Source organism: Chaetura pelagica, unplaced genomic scaffold (genome assembly GCF_000747805.2).
Source record: "Chaetura pelagica isolate M959 unplaced genomic scaffold, ChaPel_1.0 scaffold137, whole genome shotgun sequence".
In the NCBI taxonomy this organism is placed as follows: Eukaryota; Metazoa; Chordata; class Aves; order Apodiformes; family Apodidae; genus Chaetura; species Chaetura pelagica.
In genome coordinates, this window is record NW_009953947.1 from 1,826,594 (window position 1) to 1,851,424 (window position 24,831).

General features: G+C 38.6%; 1 protein-coding gene across 2 annotated transcripts in view; it reads left to right on the forward strand.

The window, feature by feature from the left end:
* Positions 1 to 24,831, forward strand: part of MAGI2 (membrane associated guanylate kinase, WW and PDZ domain containing 2) — a 746,179-nt gene that overhangs the window by 475,803 nt on the left and 245,545 nt on the right. For both annotated transcript variants that reach the window (XM_010001790.1, XM_010001791.1), the window contains exons 4-5: positions 14,063 to 14,278; positions 23,869 to 24,082. In XM_010001790.1, the coding sequence (XP_010000092.1) occupies positions 14,063 to 14,278; positions 23,869 to 24,082 (430 nt within the window). The remainder of the gene's footprint in view (positions 1 to 14,062; positions 14,279 to 23,868; positions 24,083 to 24,831) is intronic.

Sequence of the window (24,831 nt, forward strand, 5' to 3'; positions counted from 1 at the left end):
TATCCATTACATCATCATAGTTTGTTTCTGGTTTCTAGTCTGGATTTTTCTGAATTACTCAAAAATAATTTGTTTTTAACCTTTTTTTTTTTTTTTTCCTGACTGAAAGTTGTGTCACAACACAAGTTATGTTTTTCAAGGACAGATTTTTAGAACTAGGGATTGCCTGATCATGCATCTTTACATAGTAACTGAACTGTGGAGGGGCTAAAATTCCTTGTTTTAGCACAAGGACTCATTGGTAGTGAACTTATGGATTAAAGCTCCTTTGAGAAGAGTAAAGTTCCATGTCACTGTCAAATCAGAACCAAGGTGGTAGACAGCAAATTAAGTAAAAAACCCACCCCATTAAAAGGAGATAGCACATTGGATTTATGGGACCATGGGAACACAGAGTCTCTGTTAAATGTCCAGTTATTGCTTAATATTTAGGATTGATTATACCAAATTACCTTAAAAAAAACCTGATTACTTATATTAATGTGACAGAACAGTCACCTTCTGTTGATTAAATCAGATTTTTTTTTTTAATTTTTTTTTTCTTGAAAGATTTGGGGTTATTTTAAGTTTCTTTACTTATTTTCTTTACCTGAAACTACTGGGAGTCTCTGAGAAGTATTTTTGTTTATTTATTCTGACAGCTCCTTAAGGGAAGAGCCAATAGGGAACATCTGATTTATTCACATGGTGCAAGCTGACTATCCAGGACAACCTGCAGATGCCTTTTTAGGCACAAAAGGCAAGGATTCCCTACATACTTCTCCAACTGGCAAGATAACATTCTCTGGTAGCAGCTTTAAATGAATACAAAAACTGATTGACTACAAGGATATTTTTTTTTTTATTTTTTTTTTCCTCAAAATACAAGTTTAAAGAAAATGTTGCATGTAATTAACAGTCTAGGGAGCCTTCTTGAGGTTGTCAAGGAAGTTGGAGATGACAGGTTTCTAACTATAACCCAGAGAAAATGCCACTGTGAAATGGGGTAAAGTGTCTATAAATGTAGCTTTTAAAATTAGCCTAAAATCCTATTAAAAAAAAAAAAAAAAAAAAGGAAAAAAAAAGCACAGTCCTCATTAGACAGGGATGGGGGCATTAATCCATCTTGTCTAAGGCAAAAGACATATCAGACAGTTCTTAGAGCCATAAGACCTCTACAATATATGTTTTTCAGTAAAATTCACCAAGTCTCTGTTGCCCTACACGTAGCATTTTCTGATACATTTGTAGCAACTGTGGATTGATTTAACATGCAAGCAATCTCTCAAAAAATTCTGGTATAGTAAGTGTATATTCTTGAAGCTCATTCCCACTTTTCACTCAAAACTTGATCTGAAAAACTTCAGAAATTCCACAGTTTAATTCATTCTGAATGCAGCTGTTTCCTCTCACTGACCTTCAATTTCTCATATTTAATTTTATGTAATTTTTAAATGTATTTACCCTTTTCATACCCTTTCCTTTTTACCACCTCATTACATAAATACATTTGATTTGTATAACTGAAATACTTCCAGTTTTTACTATAGGATGTTTATAGTTTTCTCTGTTTTTCTCAGTAAATATTTTATTTCTGTACTTTTTTTCCTTAAAAAAGTCTGGGCCAACACTGTATGCAACAAAGTTCTTAAACACATTATTGAAAATCTGCATTACATGGCATTCTATTCCTTCATAAGCTGCCTTCCAGTATGCAGTTCTAGTTTTACTCAGTATTTAGCAGAAAGAAGCTGCTACTCTACAGTGAGCTGTCTGCAGTCCTGCCTCTCTGGAAAGGACAGTAATTTTACAACTCAGTGGTACTCTGGTTTGTATTTATCAATAATAAATTTCATCTAATGTGATGCCTTCCAATGCACTTACATTTTTCCTTTTTTAGTCATTCAGAAGCTTCTCCGGGAAGGTTCAGATTGGATATTAGGAAGAATTTCTTCACAGAAAGAATGGTGGGGCATAGGAACAGGCTGCCCAGGAGGGTGGTGGAGGCACCTTCCCTGGAGGTGTTAAAAAAATGGGTAGATGTGCTTCAGGAGATGGTTTACTCTTCACGGGGGTGTAGGGCTGATGGTTGGACTTGATCTCGAAGGTCTTTTCCAACCCTAATGATTCTATGATTCTGTGATTCAGAAACATACACTTCTCTAGCTCAGACTAAACTAGATAAAATTTTGTCTAGAAATTCTCTTGTCTTTCCTCGTATTTTCAGGTCATTTGTAAGGGTGTAAAACCATGCAGACACTATTGTCAAAAGGGAGATATTCTGCTGCTCTTCTCTAATATGGCAAAGGGCTTTAACTTCTAGAATAACCTTAGTAATCATGTATAAATCATACAAAATCAGAGTTGAAGAGAAGTAGGCAATCATCTCATAGTGTGTCAAGCCTGAATCTTCAAATGATGGCAAAAAGTAATAGTAGGATTCAATGTGTTGGGACCATGAATATTAAAGGTCTGAATCATGCCATCTATCATTAGCCATCCAAAATGTCTCTGGAACTTCTTTTTAAGGTCAGCAACTGAGAACATGTACAGTCCCAGAGGTCAAATCATCCCATCTAAGATCACTACTGAGGGCAGGTGGGTAGAGAGAGCTGTTAGTTTAAGCTAGACATCTAACTTCTAAGCTGCAAAAGTGAAATGAGTTGAAAACCTACACTCTCTGATCATTTAGGCATCAGACACAGTATAAGTGACTACTCAAGGGCTGAATTCAGACAATGTTAGCCAGCTCACAGCATAAAAATGTATTTACTGTGGAAATAAGTTGCAACCAAGAATATACTGTTTAGGAACTGAACCAAGACTCTTTTATGAGAAAGCAGAGGTTTAAAATTTTACTATTGTTTTTAAGAATAGTTCAGATGACAGAATTGCTTTAAAATATGCAAAATACGATAAACTATTTATCTAACTGTGTTGTTGGACAATTTTATTCCAATATCCTGCATTCATCCTTCAGTGATTCTTGCTTGTGAAGTCCAAATGCTCTTTTATATTAATTATTAATTCCTGTCCCTTTGTCCATGATTTTCCTTAAATAAGTAAGAGTCTTTTAAAGTGCTGTATCTGGATTTGCCACTTCTGGTATGCTGTGCTCAGTATAAGATCAAAACATGGAAGTTAAAGGTCATTTACTATCTTACAGTGGCTGGAAGATCTGCAATTATATGCAGCATACTGCTACATCTGATAAGCAGACATCTCCCTTCTAGGCCATTATCTGAAGTTGATTTGTTCTACTTCCGAGAGAGAAATACAAACTTGAAGAATATTTGAGAGAAATAAGGTCAGAACCTTAATCTTTGCAGAATCCTAAAGCAAGACCGTTCCCTCCCCCCAGCCACCTTCACCTGGACTTAGTGCAGGATGGTTTATGGTCACTTTATCTGAAATATATTTACACCTTTGGTCCATGAGAGTCCCAGGTCTGACAGCAGAGCTGTTATTTCCCAACTGTGAGGGATTTAGTGCTCAAGACAGCTGCACCTGTTCACATTCTTGGTAAGAATTAAAGGAATGATGAAAATACTTCAGGCATTAGCTGATTCTGTAAAGGTGAAATTGTTCTTTCTACTTGCTTCTTGTACTCTTACACAGAATTTTTAGGGATTGCTCCTGTGTGTGTGCCTAGATTTGTAGAGAGGCTACTACAAATGGCTAGAAGATTAACTAATAAAATTTAAGGAATGCGGAGCATTTGTGTGATAAACCAAACAAAAAGAAAAGTGAAAGAAGAAAACTAAAGCAGCCAGGAAAATAGGACTATGGAAAGAGAGATGCAGAAAACTTAAGAAGACTAAAGAAAACTTAGGAGTCTCAACTCTCTGAAATACACTAAAGCAAGAAGTGATATCTCTGAGGCAAAGAGATTTTATAGATTTTTTTAAATCAGGATTAACTTTGTATGCCTTAATGTTGGGGTCTTCAAAATTTCTGAAAAACAGAATTCTTTTAGGTCATCCCCTGTGCAGCTCTCAAGCAGTACCTTAAGTCTATAAAACTTACTTGCTACTGTACTTATCTTGAAAAATATCAATCAAGAAATCAAAACAAAGTAAAGTATCTTTACTTCTACAATCTTTCCCAGTCCATTTGGATAAGAGAGATTCTTACTGCAGGCAGTTGGGTTTTATAGTAAGAAAAGAGCAGTTTTGTCCTGTTGAAAGGTTTTATCACCCATCTGTCTCCATTTCTGTATCTGTGAATTTAGAAACTTCCTCTGCTATTGCATTCACTGGGGGCCAGAACACTTGGGCAAAAATCCACAGCTATAATTAGTGATTTAATTTTAATGTAGATGAATAGACAATCCTGAAGCCAGTTATTAAAATGTCATTAGTTGACCCAGAAGTCAGCATATCTGCCTAATGCCTGTTAGCAGAAGCTGCAGAGACCAACCCAAATGGGAATTCTGCCTGGGGAGAAGTCACAGCAATGCAATGCATCAAAAACCTCCCTGCCTCTGGGAAACAGCTGGACAGCCCCTGCCAGAAATTACTCAAGTATCTGTTGGGAATGCACAGGCAATGACTCTGACCCCTCTGTTCTAGAAGAACCCTGAGATCTCTAGAAAAATATTCCTTTTGAGTAGCTTTAGCTATAGCTAAAGCCCACTACAGTTAGAAAACAGCAAGGGTGAAAAACAGACTTTATAACAAGTAGCCTTGGTGATAGGACAAGGGGTAGTGGGTGCAAATTGGAGCATAGGAGGTTTAAGGTGAATATCCAAAAAAAATTTTTTACTGTAAGAGTGACAGAGCACTGGAACAGGCTGCCCAGGGAGGTTGTGGAGTCTCCTTCACTGGAGACATTCAGAACCCACCTGGATGCGTTCCTGTGTGATGTACTCTAGGTCACCCTGCTCTGGCAGGGGGAGTTGGACTAGATGATCTTTCGAGGTCCCTTCCAACCCCTAGGATTCTATGGTTCTATGATTCTATGATCTCTGTACCCAATAACTATGGAATTAGTTGTGTATATCTTGTGTAACTCATTCTGACAGCACTCCCAAAGTAAATACATTTTAATTTGTATTTTTAATTCAAATGATAATGTAACAGTGAGGTTCAGAGAACTAAGCAGTATGTATTCAAAGGCTTAGTTAGAAAAAGAAGGCCAAAGATTACTCTGGGATCTTCAGGCTCTGACTGAAAGTAGTGAAACTAAAAGTAGCAGCAAAGATCTTAGTAAAAGTATAACTTTGCTTGTAAATTTGTTCAGAGAACACAATAGAAGACTTCTTATTGAAAAACATAATCATATAATCAAAAATCTGTATTAAATAACTTTTTCTCCCCCTAAATCCTGAAAGATCTGAACTACAGCTTTTCCTGGTCTGTTTACCATCTTAACGACACAAGATCATGAGTAAAAATAATACCAATAAGATTCTAAAATCTAAAGGTTTTAGGAGGCTTCATTTTTAAATTCCACTTTGGCACCACACTAAGAGTTTTGAAACTTTGATCTCTCAAGCAGCGTTGCAAAACCATCATAAAAATGTATGAACCCAGGAACTACTCACCCAACCTTACAGTAGTGATTTAAAAAGCTCTAATTATAGTATAGTCACCGTCACAATAAATTACTCAGTCAAGGTGAGTGGGTGAAAAGAAGTTTGCTAAGCTTCTGTAAGGAGGTGGTAATTGTCTTGAATTTTGTTAAAATACATCACTAATTATATTTTAACAATGTCTATGTACTTTTTTCCTCTTTGGGAATTTATAAGATGGTTGTAAGAATTTTAAGAACCATCTTTTTCAGTTTTCGAAGATTCTATATTAGTGTATTTGTAGTGCAGAATACGTTTCATGACATAGAAAAGAATGCTCTAAATGACGTGTACAAGTCACCAGAAATGTTAGAATAAAATAGTTTCATAAAGAGACACCAACTGATTGGATGTACTCCCACGGCAAAGTCATGTGTCGATCTGACAGCCCAGTGAAGTGAGAGTATGGTGATACCAAATAGTTGCCTCCTGGTGGTCTTCACAGAGTTTAGGATGTCCATGCAGCCTGCGCTTAGGAATCCTTATGTCTTCAACATCCGTTGCACACAATACCAAACCCTTCAAAGTGTCTGCAACCCACTGACCTGGGCTGTGTTGGCCATAAAAATGTAATGCCAAGTCTGAGATGTTACCAACCAGATCTTTCCTTGCTGGTCATACTGCCAGTGGTTTGGGCCTGCCTTAAGCAATACCAAAAGCACAGGCTTTCTTTCCTGCTGTCTTCTAGAGATTGCCAGAAACCTACACTTATATTTGTATCCAAAGAATGCTCAATGCATGGACTCCAGACCACAGCAGACTTGAGCCTGACATGGCAGGGCTTGCGTGCTGGGGATCAGTACAGATTGAGGTATTGTCTTGAGATCTCTTTTCATTATTGCTTCCAAAGTCTGTATTTTTTTTAGTTTTTTTATTTCATTGAGATGATGTTCAGAATCAGATTGGGTCCATATACCATTGCAATCTGTTATTTTTCCATATATATTTGTGGTTTATAAAAATATCATATTTAATTCTTGTCTGCAGACAACAATTACGACTTCAGAATATTTTCCCCTTAGCTTCTTATCACTAGAGGGTGACGACAAAGGCAGTGTGTAGAGATGTATAATAAAATTTTCAGTTATTGTTCTAATAAGCAAAATGTAAGGTTTGTCTTTCATTTCTAGAGTTGTGGCTGACTCACACTATTTTGATTGATACTTCAGCAATTCAAAGCTGTATAAACAGTACAGGCAGTTCAATCTAAATGGGGGTGCTGAATAAGCAGAAGCAGGAGTGTGTTTGTATCTAGGTATTGTTTCATCTCACTCTAAAAAGAAGTGTGAAAAGGACTGTGTATCTCATTCTGGGCTCAGAATCTGGGTCATACCATGGTTAGAAGTATTCATATTATAAGCTTTTGGCTCTAGCATACCTCTTGTTTTCTGTCTGATTGTTCATTCTTACTAGAATTTCCTAATTCCTCAGCACTACTTCTAATTCTTCATATTACTTACATTTTTAAATTAGACTTTTTAATTTCTTGATGAGATCAGTGGAGCTTCAGGATCCAAGGTGTGTCCCAGTAATAACCCCATTCCTCCACAGACTGATGGTCCTGGCTGGTGCCAGGAGAGAAGGGAGCTTCTTGCAGACCTGGAAAAAAGCCCTACATCTCCCTTCCCTATGCAGAAGGATGGAAAGTGGAGATGGCTGCTCGGTGCTGCACTTTGGACTCTTTCCTTGCAGAAGCAGAGCAAGTCTGGGCTGTTGGTGAAGCTGCTGGGCTAGGCCAGACAGAGGAAATTGCATGTAGGTCAGTCCCGGCAATGTTGTGCAGAGTGGAGCACATGGTCGGAGACACATTTATAACTGTATCCAGTGGTTGGGATCACTGGGTGTCAAGCACATTGGTATAGTGACCTTTAGTAGGCATGAGTCATGTTATCATTTCACCGTGATGATTCTTCTGCTTCTTTACTACCACCCAAATGCTTTATCTTTTCTTCTTCCATAAGGGCTTACCTATTCTCAGGAAGCAAGTTAGGATCACTGCATCATTATCAAACACTTCATATATAAAATAAAAGTCTTGCTACTTCCTGACATAGGTGACTTCAGGTTAATTTAAAAAAAAAAAAAAAGCTGCTTTGTCCTCCTCATTTTTTCCTTTTTGTGCTGCTTCTAACTTTCTGACTTCCTTACCTCGTCTCAGTCATCAGGGCTGAGTAATCCCCTGGAATTTTGTCTGACTCCTTTGTAGAATCAGGCTGATCGTTTCATACAGCTTAGGGGTGGCAAGGAGTACTTGCTAACTGTAACTATTCTATGGCTTCTTTTGGCAGCAGAGTCAAACAAGTTGGGTTAGACTATGTTCCATGTTTAGTTGCACTCAGAAACAAGGCTGGGAGCACTGAGACAATCAGGCACAGCAGCAAGATGGATTAAGCAGTGGTAGTTTTTCCACAATTAAATACGTGTTCTGTGTTGCCTGTTCACATGAAAGCTTTTAGCCAGGTGCAGCACAAAGAGCTTAGCTTAAGCTCTGCTGGCTTCAGCTGACCTCTGGACTTTGCTCCAGGGTGGCAGAGAAGTATGAACACGTTTTTTAAGTACAATGAGAAGGCTCCTGAGTAAGAGAGCACCTGCACTGAGTTGAAGGGAAACTTTAGCCCTATACTCTGTCTCTACTACTGTCCCTTGGTAGATGTTAAGGCAAAAAATACAAGCATAAGGAAAGCATGCAGAGATACATTCTGTGTTCCACCAACCTGTATTTTACGGAACTCTTGATTCAGAATTTGTACCTTTACATCTAATAGGATTCTGTGCTTTTTTATTTCAATGACTTTGTATAATTGCTTTTTGACTGTATTTATGATACTAGCAGCATCTAACAGCAAATGTCACTATTCTCTTATGCTGTGTGAAAAAAAACAACACTTATTTTGCTTGTTTTAAATGTGCTACTTTCATCGAGCATCCTGTTGTTCTCATGTACAGAGAAGCCAAGCATCCATTCATTTATTTTCTAAGCACTTTCCCAGGGTTCTCCTGATTTTATACATATCCCCCTTCAGTTGTCCCGTTTCCAATCTGAAAACTCCAAATTAATTTAAGCAGTTCCAAGCTGTAATTGCTCTTCGTTAGATCCCCCATGTAATTTTTTAGAGGCAAGTACCAGAACAGCAGGCAGTATACAAAAGGGAGGGCACTGTGTGCTTTTGTACAGTGTTATAAAGGTGTTTTCTATTTTGTGCATTTCTTTTCAAAAGCTCCTAATTTCTGGGGTTTTTGACTGCCAATAAGCATGGGATTTATGTTTTCTTTCAATAGGCTTTTTTTTTTTTAATTAAATACCATTTAAATTATGTATTTTGTGTGGATTTTGTATTAACAGGAAGCTGAATTTCAGAACCTTATTACTAGACTTCCAACAGAAGCATCTTGAACCAGCCCTGTTCTTTGCTTAGGCAAGATGGAAAACAGCTGGCTTTATCAGAGATATTCCAAACATCACTGCAACAAAAGTTGTGGTGTTTAAACATTTAGTCTTTGCATTACACCTAGATATGACAATTATTGAGGCTTTGAGTCTCCCATTGACTTTAATGCTAATTTCTAAGGCTTAAGCCAGGAATTTCAAGACACTGAGAAACTCTTTTTGATAGAAGAAATAGTTTACACTGATTCAAATTTGTCTTTAATGGAGCATTGCTCCTTCACTGAAATGACTGGCTCTCTCATCCTACAATTGTTTTCCTTTGGAACTCATTGGAATTTTTTAATCATATTTGTGATGCACTGATCATGTCAGTAGCTGTAGACAAGTTTGTTATTCTTATTTGCACTGCTCATGTATATATCTGAATTAAGGATGGATGGATGGCAACTAGTAATGCAAAACTCATTTTAAAATCAGTGGTTACTGGATTGTAAACTGTACAGCACAGAATCATAAAATCATAGAATGGTTAAGTTTGGAAAGGACCTTAAACACCATGAGGTTCCAACCTCCCTGCTATGAGCAGGGACACCTCACACTAGACTAGGCTGCACAGAGTCTCATCCAACTTGGCCTTAAACACCATCAGGGAGCAGGCATCAGGCATCAACAACCTCCCTGGGCAACCCATTCCAGCACTTTACTGCCCTCATGGTGAAGAATTCCTTCCTGATGTCTAATCTAAATCTACCCTCTTTCAGTTTAAGTCCATTGTCCATTGTCCTATGACTACCTTCTCTAGTGAAAAGCCCCTCCCCAGCTTTTCTGTAGCCCCTTCAGAGACTGGAAGGCTGCTATAAGGTCTCCCTGGAGCCTTCTCTTCTCCAGGCTGAACAGCCCCAACTCTCTCAGCCTGTCTTCATAGCAGAGGTGCTCCAGCCCTTTGATCATCTTTGTGGCCCTTCTCTGGACCTTCTCATGTCTGGACAGCTTCATGTCTTTCCTGTGATGAGGTCTCCAGAGCTGTACACAGCACTCCAGGTGGGGTCTCACCAGAGGAGAACAGAGGGGCAGAATCACCTCCCTGACCCTGCTGGCCACACGTCTTTTGATGCAGCCCAGGATGCAGTTGCTCTCTGGGCTCCAGCTCACACTGGCGGCTCATGTCAAGCTTCTCATCAACTACCACCCCAAGTCCTCTTCCTCATCACTGCTCTCCAGCCATTCTCCCCCAGCCTCTATTTTGTGCCTGGGGTTGCACTGACCCAGGTGCAGGACCCTGCACTTGGCCTTGTTGAACTTCATGAGGTTGTCACTGGCCCACCTCTCCAGCCTGTCAAGGTCCCTCTGGATGGCATCCTTTCCCTCTAGGGTGTCAGCTACTCCACACAGCTTGGTATCATCAGCAGACTTGCTGAGGACACACTCAATCTCACTGTCCTTGTCACCAAGAAAGATGTGAAATAGTACTGGTCTCAATACTGATCCCTGATGAACACCACTCATCACTTGCCTGCACTGGACACTGAACCATTGACCACAACTCACTAGGTGTGGCCATCCAGCCAATTACTTATCCACCACGTGGTCCATCTATGAAATCCATGTTTTGTCAGTTTGGGGACCAGGATATCATATGGACCAGTGTCAAATGCCTTGCACAAATGCAGGTAGATGACATCAGTTGCTCTGCCACTACCCACCATCTCTGTAGCCTTGTCATAGAAGGCCATGGACAGAAGTTGGAAGTTATACTGCATTTTCAGCTTGAAACTGGAAGAGTTAAATCCTCTCTGGCTCCTATCTTAAATATGCATTTTGGTTTCTTATATTTTATATAGTCATATTAATGGCATTTTTTTGTTATGACTTCTGTCTCTGTCTCCTGCTAATGCATGCAGTCAGTCAAAGTGAAAAAGGGTTTCATTTCCAATAATAGAATGAGCTTGTCTTTACTTTAATACATCTTATGTTCTATTCAGGATATTAACATTGCTGCTAATTACTATTGTACTCAAATTTGTCTGACAATGGCAAAACTCGGAACAAAGGAAAAAAGCCAGAGTACTGCAATTTTAGTTTCATATTTGTTTCACACTGGTCCTATAAGCCTGGGATTTGTTTGATGAAATCATAGAATCATAGAACTATTCAGATTGGAAAAGACCCTTGGGATCACTGAGTCCAACCATCATCCCTACTCTACAGAGTTCTCCCCTAAACCGTATCCACCAACACCACATCCAAATGACCCTTAAATACATCCAGGGATGGTGACTCAACCACCTCCCTGGGCAGCCTATTACAGTGTCTAACCACTCTTTCTGTGAATAAATTTTTCCTAATGTCCAGTCTAAACCTCCCCTGTTGCAGCTTGAAGCCATTCCCTCCTGTTCTGTTGCTAATTCCCTGTGAGAAGAGGCCAGCCCCAGCCTCTCTACAATGTCCTTTCAGGTAGTTGTAGAGACTGATGAGGTCTCTCCTCAGCCTCCTCTTTCTCAAACTAAATATTCCCAGCTCCTTCAAGTGTTCTTCATAAGACTGATTCTCTAGGCCCTTCACCAGCTTCATTGCCCTCCTCTGTACTCGCTCCACCACCTCGATATCTCTCTTGAATTGAGGTGCCCAAAACTGGACACAACACTCCAGGTGTGGCCTCACCAGTGCTGAGAACAGGGGGACAATCACCTCTCTACTTCTGCTGGTCACACTATTTCTAATACAAGCCAGGATGCCATTGGCCTTCTTGGCCACCTGGGCACACTGCTGGCTCATATTCAGCCACTTGTCAATTAGAACCCCCAGGTCCTTTTCTGCTACACCCTTTTCAGCCACACTTCCCCAACCTTTGCCTGTAGCACCATAGACTCTCCTTATGTTCCTAATGTCCAGCCAAAGGTCCCTGTTTAGCCAGGTTGGTCTCCTACCCTGCTTGCTGGTTTTTTAGCACACAGTGAAAGCCTGCTCCTGTGCCTTTAAAATTTCTTTTTTGAGGTATGTCCAGCCTTCCTGGACTCCTTTATCCTTCAAATGTATGAAATCAGTGGAAATCAGTGCACACTGCACAAGTTGTGTGAAGCCTATGACATCTGTGGTACTGATTATCTTTCAGATTGATAAATGACTTAAGTCAGGGAGGATTTTTTTTAATTGAGAAATCTTTTTTTTCAAAATATGTAATATCTCAGACATGCAGTCTCACCAATAAAGGTAACATGTGCTTAAGGAAATACAAAAGTAGACTTTCAACTGGGCAATGCCTTCAAGACTGTTGGTTTTTCAAAATAGCCTGCACTGTTAGAGCTTAGAATTTGACTGTGACTACATCTGATTTTGACATATTTTGGAGGTACAGTTTTATGGGTGGCTCAGTGTAGATTTCCCTTCCCTCCTTGGTCCCCAAGTCATGCTCCCCCTGCTTCAACCCAGAGAGTCAGAAAAAGCTCCCACAGACTGAGGCAAGGCAAGTCACAGCCAGCCATCTGAAGGCACAGCTCATTGCCCTGCTGGTATCAGGGATGGCTGCTGCCATCTCATAAAGTCAGAAGAAAACCTTCAGTCAGTTTTTCATTGTGTCAGTCCTAAGCCCAGAATGGGTATGAGGGCCATTTAACACACTACATTTTTCTAGTGTATTACAATTACAGAAACATCTCTTCCAAGTGTTGTTTAGTTAAACCTCTGCAAAAAATTAATATTCAGTAGTTTCAAAACTGCTCAATCACTTACCTGTATTGAGGTGGTTATGTGGTTGAATGTTGTAATTCATTGGAATCATGCAGGAATACTAGTACCAGAAATAATTTTTACTCTGCCTACAAAATACATGTTATGATCTTTTACTGTGCAGATACAACCTATTTCTTTATCTGTGTCACACTCATATGGTTAAAATAATTTTTGCCACTTGTTACTACTATTTGATTGAGCAAAAGCCCTAAAATGCGAGATAAGAATTTAAAAGTTGTCATAGTCTACAAATATCTTCAGCAACATCATTTCTTATATAGGTGCTTTTTTTTCTTCGGAAAAGTTTCTGAGAGCTGGACAGCGTTCTTAGTTTCCTGTACTAACTGCTGAAAATCTACTTGTTCCCTACCCTTCAGTACAACTTGCAGATGAAAAAAGTTAACTCAGCATAAATATGTGTTTCTGTCATGTATTACTCTTTGCTTCTAGAGAGGGCTTGCTATTTCTTTTTATAATCTTCTCTTTATTTTTTTTTAATATTTTATTTTTAACCATATTTTTTCAGACCAATGTGGATTATCAGCAAGAAACCAGTTTTGAGACCAGACGTGCTAGAAATGCAGATATACAGATGTTGGTAGATAAGATCAGACCATGGTCCATCTAATCTAATAATCCTTCTGACAGAAAGTAGATGATTCAAAGGAAGTTGCCAGAAATTTCTTGAGAGAAAAATAGAGGGTAATCTGTCAGCCTCCATAAATCTTCTCAGAATTCCTTAGTAGTTTGATATAATTTTAAGCCCTAAAGCATAAGGTTTTAACTTTCTTTGAAAATATATTAGCATTAACTATTACAAAACTGGAGCTCATGAATAGCAAAAATTTGACAAATATAAAGAAATGACATAGTGCAAGGATTACTGAGAACTCCAAATCTCTGAATCATTGAACGATTATTTGCTTTCTAAGCAGGTGATAAAATTGGAATGGGGAGGACTTGTGTGTAAATGACATAGTGAATAGCCAATACTTTGATGATCCTTTTGATCCTTCAGAAACTGTTCTGTTGTTGTAAAAATGTTCCAAAGCTAATTTGTCCTAACAGATTAAAATAAGAAACAGCTCTGGTGTGCTGCCTATTTGTTAGGTATTTGAATGAGAGGAATGTTAACTTACCCTGTTAATGTTTCAGGAAATGTTAATATGGTATATACCTGTGAGCATGATTCGATCACTAATTTTCCCCCAAGAAAATTAATTACCATTTCATGAAAGGTGAGTATTTAACTTCACAAAAAACTTTTTGAATTAATGTTTGTATTAGCTGATGAAACAGATCCTACCTCACATAATCCCACTAATCTAAGACAAAGGAAGAGGAAGCAAGATAGGTATTTCTGTACATTTATGTGTTATTCCTTTTCTTTCCAGACAATTATTACGGCACTCCAAAACCTCCAGCAGAACCAGCTCCACTGCTGTTAAATGTAACAGATCAGATCCTCCCAGGTGCCACCCCCGGGGCTGAAGGCAAACGTAAAAGGAATAAGTCTGTGAGCAATATGGAGAAGACAGGTATTGAACCGCCAGAGGAAGAAGAGGAAGAAAGACCTGTGGTCAATGGAAATGATGTGACAGTAACACCAGGTTGGTTCTTCCTTCTGACTTTGTAATGTGCTTCTGTTACTCTTCAGTTATCTATCTCTGCAGTGAGAATATGCATGGTCAGGTAAGGGTGTTCTTGCAAGACGGAAACCCAGGAATCCTCAATAAGATTTCTCTGAAGCCTAAAACAAACATTAGAGTCATCTCACCTCACTACAGTAAAGATATCTGTTTCTGAACTAGTATCTTTGAGCCCTCTTTATAGACCAAAGAGAAAAATATCCACTTTGTGACCACAGTTCATGTGATCTATTTGAGAATTCTAGTTTAAGAAATCAATGTCAAGTGCCTATTTTTCTCCATTGACTATAGAGGGAGTCTAGAGAACTGTAATTTGGTCAAATGAATCCAGTCTCTGTGTTTCAGGTCTTCTTGATCTCAAATGCTGGTATATAAAAGAGAGTTCACTACATTGCAAAGTGAATTTTTGTAAATTGTTGTGGAAAAGTAAAATTGTCAGCCTATTAATGAATTTGTGGCAGTGCCAATGAAATTTTTATAGCAACATAAGGAAGGACCCTTTTCAGCAATGTCTCAGAGCCTGTGTGAAGCTGATTACAGTTGCAGATGTCTAGTCCTTAAAGGCAGCTGTTGTTTTAACCCTTTGGTTCATAGTCATTCAGAAAAAAAGGGGGCTCGAGATGCTGACTGATATCCAGAGTAAAAACACTCCAGCTTTTTCCCAAACAGGTAATCAGCTTCCCCTTCAACATTACAGCAAGTCGTCATTTTACAGTACTTAATTTTTTTTTGTTGTTCTAAATTCAAACCTTTATAAGTCTTTGAGAAATAATTCTGTGAATACTTTTTGGTTAATTTCCTTAGAAATTCAGAAACAAATTATTGAAATGGAAGTATGTAGGGACAATCATATGGATGGGAGGATAAAATGGAATATTGCAAGTTCTCTAAATGTATAGGTTAATGTAAAACAAAATTTCCATTACCTAATCTTCTAAGCACTGAAAAAGGAAATTTCATATTGCAGATTCTATATATCCTTTTTTTTTTTTCTTCTACTGCATTAGAAAGTATATAGCATTTAGTATCTTCCCATCAAGGATGTACTTGCCACATGGTTTTCTGTAGTTGTTCTGTAACGTTACACATAAGGACAAATCCCTGCACAGAATCCATCCCCATGTACAAGGAGGGTGGCAGGGAGAATGGAGTGAGCATAGCTCTTTTTGTCCCCCGTAAGTTCACCAAAGGTCGGTGGCATTACTCCCTGGCATTGCCATCACATGTTGCATGAGCCTTGCTCATCCCTTCCACACAATGTGGCATCTGTCAGCAATGCCCTGATGCTTAGTGCCTTTCCTACACAGCTAAGCAGAAACAGATGAAGCCCAGAAATCCATATATAAAACACCAGTGCTGGCTCTGTTGCCAGGATACTTACACAGTGAAAGAGGCAAAGGCAGGATTTGGTCTCTGATATGTACTGTGGAAATCATTAGAAAGATCATTCTTTGCAGTTATTTGAAATATGCCACACAACACAATTGCTGAGGAGCAATTTCCAGGGCAGTACGTTTCAGCTTGAACTGGATCAAGAGGCAAGGATTACCTGACTTTCTCCTTGCATTGTACACCTATAATTTGTTTCTCACTGGCAAAGTCTGTGTGAAGGACGACAGGGCAACATCCAAGAAACAGTAACTGGCATGTGCTGTGTTAAAAAATTAAATACATGAGCATTGGTGTGAGACACTCCCCCTTTTTCTTCCCCCCACATAGTAATTCCTGTAGGTGTGGCCAGCAGAACAAGCAGTGCCTGTGTTTGCTCTCATGGTTTCATAAGAAAGGTTTTGTTATGCAGTTACACTGATTGAGGACTTTGGGGATTGTAGCAAAGCAGCTCTGTACATACATGCTGTGTTGCCTTTGTTGGGCAGTGGAGCTCCCACAGACCCTGTTACTGCAGTCATTTTCTCTGTCAGCTGGCAGGAGTCTTAGCTGTCTCTAAAATGTGCGTGAATTTATAGTTTGTGTCTTAGAGCAACTAGGAAAACCAGAGTATGTTAATTTTTTCCTTTTTTTCTTTTTTTAACTCTTGGTGGAGGGAGCCCAATATGTTTATTCTTCCTTATTTTTTCACCTGCCCTCAGTCCAAAATCCTACAAGAATTCTTCTCACTTCTCTAAGGTGAGAATGAGGCACTCTCAGTCCTTCGTCTTGCATCGAGTCCTCCCAGGACACAATAATATTAACTGGGAGATGTGATTGATCTCATTCATCTGTAGTAAATTGCATGCCTAAATGCCTCACTTTTTGTTTGAGCTACTTGTCTCTTCTCTCTTTGTATAAAGTAAGGAGAAAGAGGGAATTTCAAAGAGTAAGAGGGAATAGCTGTTTTAGATACCCATTTTAGGATATCACCTCTGCAATCTAGAATTAAGCCTACAGATGCATAGGAGCCTAGATTGCTAAATTTAAATGAAGAATCCTACTGTTTGCCAAGCAGCATATGAGAAACACAGTTTATAGATAAGCTGTTAGGATGGCCAAGTCTAGAGTTAGCATTAGGTTTCTCACATCTAATGCAATTGCCCTCATTACTGGACTTCTGGCTGCTTTAGGTTGAGTCTCTGACATTCACTGGTTTGGCTGAGACAGCTTGCACCTGAGAAGCCTTTTCTGGTGGACACTGAATTGAAATTTATGGTTTCTGCAAAACTGATGCTTTGACAGAAGAGGTAAAAGCACTCCTGGTTAAATTGCAACCTGCTTGTCAGACATTCAATTTTCACTGCTGTTACTTTTCCTGTCTGCAGAGGATTAAGTCAGTCTCCTTCACAACCAGCATCAAGATTTAACACTGTGTTGGTCATGTCACGTTTGCTTCACATTTCTGACTGATTAGGTGTTTATCACCCAAACTCTACACTAACATTGAAAGAATGCTTATGTATGGGCATTATTCTGACATTACTTGAGCAATGATAAGTTGCACCTAGAGGATCAAAGTTCTGGCAGGCTCAAATTAATTGAGGGATAAGATATGACACAGAGTTTCATTCCATGCCTTAGGTTGATAACGAAGCAGAAGACTAGAATCCCAATGCCATCAATCACCAGCAAGGTGCAGTAGTCCCAGGCACCAGATTGAGTTTATTCTTTTATTACTACACAGCAAAGACAGCCAGAGGCAAGAAAATAACACAGATGGCATCCAAGAGCCATGAGATTTTACAAAATGCAGAAGTTGGCATCCAGTGATGTTTCTGTTGTAGATGTGTTTTCTAAACTCTGTTTACCACAGTTAGGTCCCAGCCTCTGGCCTGAAAAATACCCCATGCTCACCCAGTCTCCATGTGCCCTGATTTCATTCCCCCAGATCAGCTCCTAGTTCTTATTTTGAGTCATCAGTGGGAACAGGGTCTCCATGCAGAGCACCAAAACCTAGGTATGGCTACAGCTCTGTTGGAAAGGGAGCAGGTCCAAGGCAGAGTGATACTTTTACAAGAAAATTGATGCACGTGAGTTAAACTACTCTTTTATGCATCAGTCATTTAATATGGATGGACAGTTACCTATGCAGAATTTAAGAAATTAGTCAGATACAATAAAAGTATAAAGAGCTGCAATATTTTCCTTCAGAGCTGCTAAGACCACTCCATAAACTAATATTTAATAATATTTTATTTAATTTGTTCTCTGATTATATTGCTTAGATCATCTGAGTGGGTTCTTTTGAAGAAAATAAAATTTTAAACTTTACTGTGTGAGCAATCTGGGCATTGAAATAAAGGAATGAAGTGACAAGGTCCTCTGATATGGTCAGATGACAAATTTCAAGAGTTAGACTAAATAATAAAAAAAAAAAATAAAAAATACAAGCAACAGCATTGACGAAGGCTCCAATTTTGAGACTATAACAACATAACTACCAGTAGTTGTTTGGGATTTTTAAATTTAAAAATTTAAGTACTGTTTAGAGAATATGCCAGATCAACCAGTAATATTTTAACTGCTGGTATTAGGAATTGGAGTACCACAGAGGCAAACTTATAGTGTTTAATGATAAGTAGGTATTTTTAACAGACACATTATCTTGTTCTCAAAAGTTCCACGTATGCCATCGCTTGCTGGTGCTTTACTGGTTTCTATTCTGTCAATTTAAATTACACTCACTCTTAAGATGCTGTGCTAAACTGCTTTTGAAAACTGGACCATGCAACCTGTTTTGTAGTGAGACAGCAGCTCTAATAGGCTATTTCACTTGACATAAACTCAATTGATTGTTTTTTTTTAGTGAGAAAACTACTTCTGGACACATATTATGGTACAATTTTAGGATCTTTTTTATATCATATGTTGTCTGAAGAGAAATATTTGTGTTTACAGTGTGTTACTGTAGTTTTTCAAATTTTATTTGTTTGTAAAATTTTAAGCTACTACTAGTTTTTAACCCAAACTCCTTGGGTTTTTTTTGTGGGGTTTTTTGTGGGGTTTTTTGTTGTGTTTTTTTGTTGTTGTTTTTTTGTCAAATCAAACATTTTGTATGAGTATATGTTAGCAGAAAGAAAATGAGAAGGGTGAATATCTACCTTACCTGGAGTATGTTAATGATGGATACATGTAACGAAAGATAAGATGACACCATAGAACTGCATTCCAGATAAGGTTGACTAGGATGTCTGTGACATCCTGAATTGCTTGGGCTTTAGACATCAGGAGGCCTTCTCCATTATCAAAGAAAGCTATTGAAAGATAATGATCCAGGAATTAATAATTAATGAGATTTTCTTTAAAATAATGATATTTTAAAGTTGTTAAGTAAGCATTAGGTTCCTTTTTTCCTCCTGCTATATTTTGATAGCAATCTCTATTTTAAAACCTTCTTCTAATCCTCCAGGCTTAAATTTCCTGTCTCTTCTTCCATCATGATGGCAGGGATTTGTTCATATGATTATTGAAAATCCAGATTCTGACCTCATCAGTCCTGTTGAAAATAAGATCTTGAGAATCATAGAATCATAAAAGATCTTGGGTTGGAAGAGACCTCTAAAAGTCATTTATTCCAACCCCCCTACAATAAGCAGGGACATCTCACACTGAAAAGATTGCTCAGAGCCTCATCAAGCCTGACCTTGAACCTCTCCAGGGATGGGGTCCCCACTACCTCTCTCTGCAACCTGTTCCAGTGATTCACCGCCCTCATAATAAATAACTTTTTCCTAATGTCCAACCTAAATCTACATTTTTCTAGCTTAAAACCATTGCCCCTTGTCCTGTCATTACATGCTCTTGTGAACAGGTCTTCCCCAGCCTTCTTATAGTCCCCTTTCAAGTACTGCAAGGTCGCTATAAGGTGCCCCCAGAGTATTCTCTTCTTTAGGCTGAACAACCCCAAGTCCCTCAACCTGTCTTCATAAGAGAGGTGCTCCTGTCCTCTGATCATTTTTGTTGCCGTCCTGTGAAGAAGGATGGGAAAGAAGACATGGTACGAATCTAACAGTAAAATCCCAACACACAGGAAGGTCACCACATCTGTGCTCTGTCAGAGCAACTGACTGATCATTAGCCATTGTGTGTGATGCATCTGTGCTCCAAATTAATTTGTTCTACTGTGGTCATATGCACTGTGTGGCCTTATGTCTTGTCTTCAGGTTAATCTGTACCATGTCCAGCCTACAGTAGAAATGTGGTCAAGACATCACGTAGCCTCAGGAAGACAGCACACAGATCAGTCCATGGTCCTTGAGACAGATGAGAACTTACTTTTGCTTCGCATAGATAAGAACAAAAACCCCAAAGAATTTATCAGCAGTTACACTGCCCTATTTTCAGCGAAAGCAGTGACAATATATCCTATGGTTTGTGGAAAACTTTTGCGTATTTGAAAATGCTTCTGCCATCCATCAGTCTTTTCTCCTGAAGACTAAAACCACCTGTTTTTCAATATTTCTGTATTTCCAAACATCTGTTCCCTTCCCCTGGACTGTTTCCCATAAAATTCTTGACCTGATCACAGTACTCCTGATTAAACCTTACTGTAAGGAAGGACCTGTATTACATATGCTTACTCTTCCTGCCTATTATGATGCTTGTTTTTCTTTTGCAATGGTATTATTATTGACAGAGGATAATGGTTAGACATCCTTCACACATCCCCATACCTCCATTGAGTTTTCACTAGGAATTCTGGCTACCCATTTACTCCCACCTTGTATTTTTGCAGCTGATTGTGGCATTTTGTGTGAGATGGATGCTAAATATTTTGGAAAGCCAGAGTGGGGTGGAGGGGATTTAGACATAGTAGATAAGGAGGAGGTGACTTCAGCTACCCTGGGATTGTACTGCTCTGCTGTGGGATGCGACTAAGGAAAACTTGCATTTGTGTTTCTTGCTAATTCATTTCTTCCCACAGACAGATTCACATTTCCAAACATAATAAAATCATCGTAATACCACGTAGTTTGAGTTAATATTTAGCAGCATGAGCTGCATATAACTGTAGAGCTATAGACCATCACCCTGTTCAAGACCAGACTTAGATTTTTTCACATCACTCTAAAGACTGTATGTGTCAGTGTCAAAAGTCTTTTTTTAAGATCATGAAAGCTGTATCTACCACTTCTCCCCACGGAACAGCTCCTGTTACTCTGTCATGGAAATAAATAAGATTAGTTCAGTGCCATTTTTTCCTGAAAAATCTTGACAATTATTTATCACCTTTGAGGAGCTTACATGTAGGTGGTTTGATTGCTGGTCCCAGCATCCTCCTAGGAGATAAAAAAAGGAAAGAAGTGAAGTTACAGTTTTGTAGGTCTTTTAAAAAAAAGACGTAATGGCCTAATTGAGCAAAATATTTTAAAGGGAACTTGGCTGACCAGAAATTAAGAATATCAAACTATCTGGAAATCTAAATCAAAGATATTTTGCTGAAACCAGGTCTGTTTTTTCTAAGTTTCTGTTCTCCATGAAGTCTGAGTGATGTAGCCAGTACCAGTCCTGAGCCTGCATCATTAGTACCTTCAGTAGCCTGGGTTTCATTTAATCAGGCTCTGCTAATTGAGAATGACTGCTTCGTCTAAGTTGTGCCTGACCTGTTCTCTGCCCACTGCACTCCAAGTTATTTAGCCCTATTGCTGACATTAACTATGTTAGTAATTTAATCACAGGTAATATTTTTGCAGTAGAGACTGAGACAAAAAGAGCATTAACTGCCTTGGCATTTTTATGCACCATATACTATTAGCTTTCCCTCCTTCCCACAGAGTGGAATAAGTCTGCTTTTGGTCTTCTTATTATTATCATCAGTGCACTTACTTACAGAAAGTTTTCTTTTCACCTTTAATATATCTGGTTTTATCCCAGCTTTGCTGTTACATGCCCATATTGTTTTTCTGTGTTGATCTAGTTTTCACCTTTTGTACAATTCCATATCAAGTAGCAGACCATTGAAAAGTCATGGCTTAATCGAAATTATCTCTGATATTTTTCTTTTTTTGTTAGAGCAATATGTACTTGCACTCTTAGGATTGTTCATTTAATCTGTACCAATTCTCCCCAACCCATTTTCCTTTACCATTGCTTGCCATAGCATCAAATTCAATCAATGAGTTCGTTAAAATCTGAGGTTCTTGAGACCACTGTTGTTAATCTTTGTTGCTCTTCTTTCTTGCTGTCCTAAGCATCACAAATTAGATAATTTCATCCAAGTTGTCTTCCACCTCCTACATATTTCACAAAAATATCTGCATAGTTCTGTTCTGGCTGCATTGTTAGTTCATTTAAGTGCCATCTTGCACTTTATTGTAGAGTACATTGTTGACTTCTTTTAAAAATATATTTTCTCCCTTATTCTTCAAAAATTCTCCACATACTTCAATATAGTCCATATACTATTTCTCAGAACAAGTGTATATACATTTTTGATGACACAAAAACATGCATACTTCCTTCATTCCTTGCATGTCTTTATGAACAAGCTACAGTAGTCTTAATCTAGTCTCTATTGCACCATATATATTGTTTTGATTAAATAAAATGAGTTCTCTGATATTCATTGTCAGTGTCCATAAGTTTTATATCTGTGGTGAGCTTATGTCATTAGCCTTCATGTAAGCTGGTATAAAGCCATGCTCACTGCGTCGGAGATTCATCTCCCCTCATTTTAACTGTTTAGAAATTCAGTGACTAGCCTAAGCAGGACTGAATTCAGTTTACCTGACTTAATATGTAGGGTCATTTCACCCATCTGACTAGTCACCATAATCAGTGGAGATTCAGTCAATATATTAAAATTCTGAATTTATTTTAGCTGCAGTTCATGTGGCCAAAAGTAGAGGTCTGACTACTTTTTCAGTTAGATCAGTCTTCATTTACGTGTAACAGGAAAAATCGAAGAAGGAGAGTTTCTGTAGTCCACTGAGGCTACAGGTTCCTGTCACATAATTTCAAGAAATAGTTCCTAGATAGACCATATATGATAAAACACAGACACATACCTAGTAAACCAGTCAACCAAGTGTATTCACCTCAAAGGATAAAGGAATCTCTTTACTTACTAGGGTAAGCTCTCTCAACCATCCTCTTTTTGAGCTAGTAGTAGTCAGGCAAAGGTTGTTTTGTCCACTGTCAATAGTTGTGTGCATGGAAGGCCTGCTACGTGATACTCATTCATGCAGATGAACGTGTAGACCCTTAAGTGTTAGTTTTCAGCAATGTGGGTAAGGCACATTTAGACTCCTAATATTGCATACTTGGTCCCTATAAAGCTGGGGTTTTTTGAAGCATCTTTGTGGGGTTTTGTTGTGTTTGTGTTCAGCAGATGTTTTCACAAGTGTGACTAAGTTCTACTGCACTTGCTTAGTTAAAAGTGTGTGGTTTGGACTGTAGAAACTGATAGAGATACAGATACTGTTTGACACCACATTTTATAATTTCTGACTTTATTGAAAGTAAAATCAATTAAAAGTGAAAGATCAAGTGAAAAAGACCTAAGAAATGAAGACTCCTTCCTGAGCATATTCTCGGTCACAGTGAGACAGTCACATTGGGTATAGGAAGCATTTGGCTCCCACAGATCCTATTGGTAACGAAATCACAACCACTTCCTATTCGGTAAATATATTGCTAGGAGTTTATGGATGTCGTGTTGATTTCTTTGATATATGGGTATAGGTAAAGCAATTAGTGTGTATGCTTTTTAATTGAAAAGGACCTGTTATCTGTAGTAAAACAGCAGGATACTTTCTTTACGGCTGTATGGTTTGAAAAGTTAAGGCACAACACAGTAGCACTGATGGATATGAGGCTGCCTTCTGCTCAGTTTTAACTGCTGTTCTGGAAGGACTCCTGGGACAGAATGAACCAGAACTCTTTGGCTTGTTTCTTTGCGCTTTATTAGTTTCTTGTTTCAGTTCGGTTTTATTGCTTTATTTTCTTTTATTGTGTTCCAGATAAAATGCATCATCAGAGGGACCCTTGTGGAAACCCAACAGACTTTTTTGTCTTTATTTCAAGACTTGCAGTTCATAGAATATTGCTTGGAGGCTTGTGCTTGGTAAATTCTCCATTAACTTGGATATCAAAAACCTATAATTTTTCTTCTCTTGTAGAATCAAGTGAACATGAAGACAAGAGTACAGGTATCTCAGGTGAGGTATCTTCCACCCAACCTTGTCCTGCACCAGGATATACTCAACCTGAAGAAGCAAAGGAGGATACGGATGTAACAAAGCACACTAAACCTGAAGAGAATGATGACTTGGGCCCTCTGCCTGATAACTGGGAAATGGCTTATACAGAAAAGGGTGAAGTCTACTTTATTGAGTAAGTCTTATTGCTTCTCTTTGTAATAGCTGTATCATATTTAACCAGGCAGGGAAACAGTTTGTGTGGTGGAAGGGAGCATTGCACTCCTTATTAGAGCAACAGGAATGTTCTGGCTGTCAAGGCTCCTGAGAGCTGGTGGCAGTCCCTGAATTACTGACTTACCTTGGAGCATGCTGTTTATCTAGAAAGATAAATTAATTGCTTAGCACTTTGATGGCAGCAATTAAAGCTGTTGTTTCCTCTGTTGAAAGCAAGGCTTTTCTGCTGTTCTGGTGTTGATAGGAGAGTAGCACAATCACTGGGCTCTTCTTTATGTGGACACAGGCAGAGACAGTTGAGCTTTTTGCCAATTTAAGGAAAAAAAGATGAGCAGGCTAAAAACTAGGTAGTGAACAGCAGAGGGAGGCCATGCTATATTTAGGAAAAATAAAATAAATTAATGGACAGTAAGGAGATTAAATTATGTGTAGAGAGTTTTTCCTGTTGGTAGACTATACATACCTGTTGCTACTGTTGCTAATTAGCCAACTCTTTGAAAAAATAGATTTGAAAGTTGTTTGTTCTCCAAGTGCTGTCATTAAAAAAAAAGGGGAGGAAAAATCAACATCTTCATCAGCAGAACACTGAACAGAACAGAACTCCTATAAGAGTAGCAGTAACATTTACATTTCCTTTAAGGAACTGCCTCAAAAAGTGTGGAGTGTTAGCCATTATTCTGATTATAAGTGGGTAAAAATCGTATCTGT